The sequence below is a fragment of the Pseudoliparis swirei genome, chromosome 15 (assembly GCF_029220125.1).
Source record: "Pseudoliparis swirei isolate HS2019 ecotype Mariana Trench chromosome 15, NWPU_hadal_v1, whole genome shotgun sequence".
NCBI classification, from domain to species: Eukaryota; Metazoa; Chordata; class Actinopteri; order Perciformes; family Liparidae; genus Pseudoliparis; species Pseudoliparis swirei.
The window spans coordinates 17,100,500-17,106,908 of record NC_079402.1 but is presented as its reverse complement, the minus strand read 5'-3'; the positions used below and the strand labels follow the sequence as shown (position 1 = coordinate 17,106,908).

The following is a 6,409-nucleotide window of genomic DNA, read 5'->3' as shown; positions in this document are numbered from 1 at the left end:
AGGAAATAAACCTGCAGAGCTTGAATGGAGTCCTATTCTCCTTTAAGGGTGTGGGCGGGGAGCAGAGAGCAGCGTTGGGTTTCAGTGCCACCCCCTTTTTTTAATCTATTCTCACACACACACACAACACACACACAGTAGTGCAGTCCACACACAGCCCAGACAGACACGTTGGGCTGTGTGGGCTCTGGTTCTAGCCTCAAGCTCTGCTGGTCGAGCCTGACTGCCACCAATGAAGGACCACAAAACGAAAAACCACTGGGGAACTTCCACAGCTCGTCCGCACCTTTTTCAAAGGTCACCGACCTGTGAGGAAGGAGTGATCCGGTTTCATCTCTATTTGTCAATGACACTGAACTTTCATGTTCCTGACGAGAGCTTTTATCAAGTGAGACGATGGCCAAGGTGTGCGGCCTCTACGTCGGGGTAGTAACAGGTAAGGTACTCTCTCTACCTCTCGAGACTGCCACCTGCATATAAGTGTTATTTTGAATGTGTGGCCCTTGTGATTATGTTGTTCTCACAGGGACATAGTGTCAAAAAGGCATCATGTGACATAGTTTCATTACATTTTGATTGTTGCAGCATCTCTTTCATCTTCCATGAGTCTTCAAAGTAATGCAGTTTTAAATGTGCTCCCCCTATGAGCTGTATTGGTCCAGTAGACTCCAGCGTTGGTTAATGATTAAATACATTTAATACACTAGCAATATATCCCCTGTCAAAACAGTCTTCCCCAATGTGTAATTAAATATGACAGTACAACATCCTGTCTGTCTGTGTGTCTGTGTGTGTGTGTGTGTGTGTGTGTGTGTCTGTGTGTCTGTGTGTGTGAGAAACAAAGGTGGGTGTGAACGAGAGAGATCTCCAACCCTAAAAGGCTGTCACTTGACACAGCAGCTATTCTTTAATACCTTTGATCGTGCTCACGTGTTTCCCCTGTCATCTCTCCTGTAGATCCTCTTGTTTACGTGCAAGCTGGTCACAACTTGTTTAAATGTTCCCACCATTGTGCACGTGCACGTATTTGTTTGTTGTGGCGGCGTGTGGCCTACGTGTGAGGGTGTGATCGGCTTGTTTGTGTGTGTTTCTGGCTGCAGCTCTGGCCTTATGTAAATACTCCCTGGCAGAATGGAATGCCACCGACGAGTCGGCCAATCGAACCGAGTCCCTCGGGCATCACCACGGCAACGGAGACAACTGCACAGGTAGATGTGGACAGGTGGCGAGGGGGAGGGGCAGCGGGGCGGTGTCATGAACGGCAGCTCTGAAGTTGACTGGCGGCATTTCTATTGACATGTAAACTTGTAAAAACTGAAAGAGATGAATCATTAACATGTCCGCTAGCCAGTGCTCCTCCCCAGAGGGCCTGACTCTGAGTATTTAATCTAATTTAAACCAGTTTTTCAAATTATTATTAAAATTAATTAAATTCCCTGAAATATTTCATTTCTTTTTTTGTTTTTTCGTTCGAAAAAATAAAGTGAACAAGTGATTTAAGAGCTGCTCTTTTGAAAATAATAATAGTTCCAAATTTTTAGATGAGTGCTGCTTTGCTTTTCTTTAAGATTAATACCACTAAATAGGAAGCAACAGTGAGTTAACTTCACAATAAGAGGGTAACTCATCACTTCTAAAACCACATCTTATCTTTTTGCTTATAGTTTTATGGTATTGTACAGATATCACATGCTAGTTAGTTATTTTAGGTGCTGGTGGACGTTCTTATTTAGTGCCGTCAACGTCTCACCAACAACGCAAATAAACATGAAAACTCCAAACTCTTCCTTTGAACTTTTGCAACTCGATATCTTCCTCTCCAACAATGACACCGCGTCTCGTGTTCCCGCTCACGACTGTAGCGCTCTCTTTCATGAGAGAGCCTGGACGGCGGTATTCTTTTACCAGCTCATTTTCAAAGATAATAGGGCTGTAAAGATAGCGGCAGCCCGTAGCAAAAGAAGCATTACGTGTCATGTCGGGGGTCAGAAGGTCAGCGCTATGGCCTCGCTATAGCAGCCGGGTCGGGGGGGGGGGGGGGGGGGGGGGTTGTGGTTTAAAGTTAAAGAGAAGAGAGAGAATATGGGAATTGTTTTTGTAATTGTACCCCAGCTCAGCACGTGTTTCACTTGTAATATTTGAGTTAATTAGACTTTGATGACGGCTTCTCATGGCGATGATTAATGAGGACTTCTCTCAGGATCGTGTTGCATACGGTCTATTTATGACCTCCAGCCACGCCAGACGTGAGGGTGTAAGTCAAAGAAGCAAGCTGACAGAACGTGACACACCCACAGGAATAGTTTGACATTTGAGCTTTCGCTCTACGTCACTCCTCCCCTGTTAATTAGTTTTTTCCACCGATGATGGGATGTTTTTATACTGGACTGTCTGAGCTCATTTTAAATGCTGTGATTTAGTTTCACCGACAGACCCGATAGATACAGGGCAGTGGACCGGTCACTTCTCCGAATGTCCAGAGGAACTGACGCACTACTGCATCCACGGGGATTGTCGTTACATCCGAGAACAGGAGGCCCCGTCGTGCAGGTGAGAGATTCCTCCGGAAGGTAATGGCGATTGAGAAAAGTGTCGCTGGGAAGAGGACAAGAAGGAGAAATTCAAAGCTCGGAGGAACAGAACAGATGAAAGAGGCGGAAGCGTTGTTTTATTGTCCGTCACATGAAATAAATTAAAGTACCACCCCCCCCCCCCCTCTCCCCTCCTCCTCTGCCAGGTGTCAGCGGGGTTACATCGGCTCCAGGTGTGAATATCTGGACCTCGACTGGCGGATAGGAGAGAAGCGACAAATCGTAATCGTCTGCATCATCGCGGGGCTCGTTCTCCTCGTCCTCCTCATTGTGTTCATGTGCTTCTGTTCACAGTAAGCGTGTGTGACTTACTTGTATAAAACGAACTGAAAGGAATCGTTAAATAGGAAGAGGGGAATGGGCTTATTGAGAGTTACATGAGAAATGTCGATGCCGCTCCCTCAAAGACGGAGCCGGAGCCAGGGACAGTTAGCGTAGCTTAGCATACAGACTGAAAACAGAGATAGCCTAAACAAGTTGGTCCAAAGTTAATGAAAATGCATCCACCAGCACCTCTTAAAAACATTAAAATAGTGAGATGTATTTTTTGTTCCTTCTTTTTCTGAGCAAATGGATTTGAATACTAAAATAACCTTGAGCCTCGTCCAGCATCGCTGTAAGAGGCGAGTCAGAGGCTCCAATCAACCGGTTTCAAATAAAAAAAGCTTTCTTGTTGATTTTGTGAGCCCACCGGGTGATACAGTCGACATTGACCCAGAATATAAAAGTCAATTGATATAAACTGATTGTAAAATTGGCTGTTTCCCTGTTTTCAGTCTTTACGCTAAGCTAAGCTAAGTTAAGCTCGCTAGCTGCTGTTTATATTTACTCCACACATACTGGTATCAATCTTCTCATCTAACTCTCGGCGAGAAAGCGATTAAGCATATCCTCAAGCGGCGTTGACGTGTTCATTTAAAACAGAAGTCTTAGCCTATTATTGAATTGGTTTTGCCGTCACTGCGGCGTGTGAACGAGGTCTCTGTCAGTCGCAGGTGCAGATTGTGGCGGCGGAGGGGAAGACGGAGGGAAGAAGAACACAGGAACGGGACGGAGAAGCTCCCCATGATGGACGCCGGCGCGTCGCACACGACCTCGAGGACCGGCTCCACCGAGGCCGCACACACCGACAGCGTATGAGACGAGTGCGCGACCTCAAGCCGGGGACTTGTTTGGACATCAGGGACTTTGTCTTTCATGGGACAGCTGCTGCCTCTTCTCTCACAGCGACGGCCGTGAGCCATCGGAGGTCCTCTGAGCGGGCAGGAGGCCCGAAGGCTGTTAGACCCTCCTCAAAGGCTGAGTTATACCCTTCTAAAGGCTGTTAGACCCTCCTAAAGGCTGAGTTAGACCCTCCTCAAAGGCTGTTAGACCCTCCTAAAGGCTGAGTTAGACCCTCCTCAAAGGCTGTTAGACCCTCCTAAAGGCTGTGTTAGACCCTCCTAAAGGCTGTTAGATGCTCCTAAAGGCTGTGTTAGACGCTCCTAAAGGCTGTTAGACCCTCCTAAAGGCTGTTAGACCCTCCTAAAGGCTGTTAGACCCTCCTAAAGGCTGTTAGACCCTCCTAAAGGCTGTTAGATGCTCCTAAAGGCTGTTAGACTCTCCTAAAGGCTGTTAGGCCCCCCTAAAGGCTGTGTTAGATGCTCCTAAAGGCTGTGTTAGACCCTCCTAAAGGCTGTGTTAGATGCTCCTAAAGGCTGTTAGGCCCCCCTAAAGGCTGTGAGACCCTCCCAAAGGCTGTGTTAGATGCTCCTAAAGGCTGTTAGACCCTCTCTAAAGGCTGTTAGACCCTCTCTAAAGGCTGTGTTAGACCCTCCTAAAGGCTGTTAGATGCTCCTAAAGGCTGTGTTAGACGCTCCTAAAGGCTGTGTTAGACGCTCCTAAAGGCTGTTAGACCCTCCTAAAGGCTGTTAGACCCTCCTAAAGGCTGTTAGACCCTCTCTAAAGGCTGTGTTAGACCCTCCTAAAGGTTGTTAGATCCTCTTCTTATAGGGTAGCCTTGCCTGGATAATTGATGAACCTTCCAAACAAATAAGATAAACACAAGTTGGAGACTTGGTTAAGCTGGGTGGTTTTTTCCCCGATGCCGCGCAGCAGCAGGTGCTTGTGTCTGTGTTTAGTAATCAGTGGTTGCTATGTCGGAAAAAAGCTGTGACACCAGCTGGCAGCCGGTAATAACAGTTGTTCTGGTTCGTAGTTTAAGTGGGAGACACGTGGACTGAAAAATGAGAGGGAAAGGCACTGTTAAGCACACTCTGTGTAAATAGATCATTTAATGTCTGGTGATGCTTCAGCATCACGTCTCTATGTGTCATGTTGTTTCTGGTGAGCCCACAGATTATTTATGTATGCCTCCATGTGGACCCTCGCAGAATATTGTTACTCATGAACGTCAGCAATGCAAGCGGAGCCTTCTCTGTACGACACGGTCGCACTTCTGGACTCCCGGGTTTGGACGAGGACAAGGAGAACTTGTGCCGGAGGCTTTTTTTGAACCGTACATTCGGAGCCGAGCGGTCTCCGAGGCTAGAACAGCCGAGCCTGTGTGCGGAGGCCCGGCGGAGGTGAAAGTGCTCCACTGTATGAGACACTTTCACAAACTGTCTGCCTTTCACAGGGCTGTTTTTACCGTGTGTGTGTGTGTGTGTGTGTGTGTGTGTATCAACTGCATCTAAATGTAGAAGGAAGAGGCAGTGAAGTCGGCTCCCGCTGTTTATACGCCACCCATCAATAAATATGTCGACTGTCTATTTTTTTTTTTTTCGGGGAGAAAATCAACATGAAAGATTTTAAATGGTTTGCAGTGAGAGACACATTACGCAACACTACACTGAGTCTCCTAAGGAAGATCACTCTGACTCTTTCCTTCTCATCACCGATGGGCCCTAGTGCACGAGGCCATGACACGTGCGCTCACACACACACACACACACACACATACACAATCTCCATGGCCTGCTGCCACCCTTGTTCCAGTTTAAATTGTGAAACTTTTTATCAAAAAGAAACATTTTTGCAAAATCACACTTTAAACAAAAGGGCATCACGTGCTGAGATCAAGTAGCGACTACTATACGCTCCTGTGATCACACTGTGCTTTACAATTGTTGTGTTGCCATGGCGCCTGACTACCAGCTCGTGTCGCCAACACATTCCAGGGTGAGGGTGTGAACACGACGCAGTATCAACATGTGACATGTTGGACTTATTCCCTGTCGGCACAAGGGATTTATCGTTCTCGGTTCTAACGCCATTTCAAATGTGCGAACACGTGAAGATTTGAAGATGGGAAGTGGAGTGGAAAAGCAGATATATGGAAGAGAGTCATTTAAATGTAGAGTTTATTATTATCTTTCTTGCTGTATGTCAGATGATACCACCCGTGTCTTTATTTCTACCATACAGACAGGCCAGTCACATTTAAAAAATATATTTTCCACGTCGCCTTCAGCAAGAAAGAGAATTAATTCATTTCCAAATAGGTCAAACTCCTATATTCATGTTCCTATTCTCCGAGTGCCTTTCCAAATCCTCATTAATTTTGTTTTGGTCACAGTTGGATATGTAAAAAAAGCACTTTGAATTTTTCAGAGACTAAGACCTGCTTGATGTGTACTGGGCTTCTGCTATCGGGACTTGTTTAGCCTTAAAATGCCCAAAAGAGTCAGCTCACTCCGAAAGATGGTCACAGTGACCCAAAATATGAGGAAAATGGATTAAAATGCACCGAATATGCTGAAAGAACATCTGCTCCTTTGTCTCAGAAGTGGGAAACAGCAGCCGACAGCGATGTACTGGAGGACATCTGCAGTGACCAA

At 46.3% G+C, this 6,409-nt stretch overlaps 1 protein-coding gene across 3 annotated transcripts; it reads left to right on the top strand.

Annotated features, from left to right (window-relative positions):
* The first annotated feature begins 155 nt into the window (after nt 1–155).
* On the top strand, nt 156–5,339 carry btc (betacellulin, epidermal growth factor family member). Of its 3 annotated transcripts, none has more exons than XM_056432242.1 (5): nt 156–436; nt 1,101–1,208; nt 2,421–2,550; nt 2,738–2,884; nt 3,587–5,339. In XM_056432242.1, exons 1-5 carry the CDS (start codon nt 397–399, stop codon nt 3,729–3,731), a joined length of 570 nt encoding a protein of 189 aa, XP_056288217.1. In that variant the 5' UTR covers nt 156–396; the 3' UTR covers nt 3,732–5,339. The 3 variants fall into 3 exon arrangements, with proteins under 3 accessions (XP_056288217.1, XP_056288218.1, XP_056288216.1); XM_056432243.1 differs by having other exon boundaries at nt 157–436; nt 1,131–1,208; nt 3,581–5,339; XM_056432241.1 differs by having other exon boundaries at nt 157–436; nt 3,581–5,339.
* Nucleotides 5,340–6,409: the final 1,070 nt, after the last annotated feature.

Bases quoted from the DNA above. Each gene is read 5' to 3' on its own strand.
- btc (XM_056432241.1), top strand. From the start codon at position 397: ATGGCCAAGGTGTGCGGCCTCTACGTCGGGGTAGTAACAG. The intron at 1,209-2,420 runs GTAGATGTGGAC...GCTGTGATTTAG, and splicing joins CAACGGAGACAACTGCACAG to TTTCACCGACAGACCCGATA. The intron at 2,551-2,737 runs GTGAGAGATTCC...CTCCTCTGCCAG, and splicing joins CAGGAGGCCCCGTCGTGCAG to GTGTCAGCGGGGTTACATCG.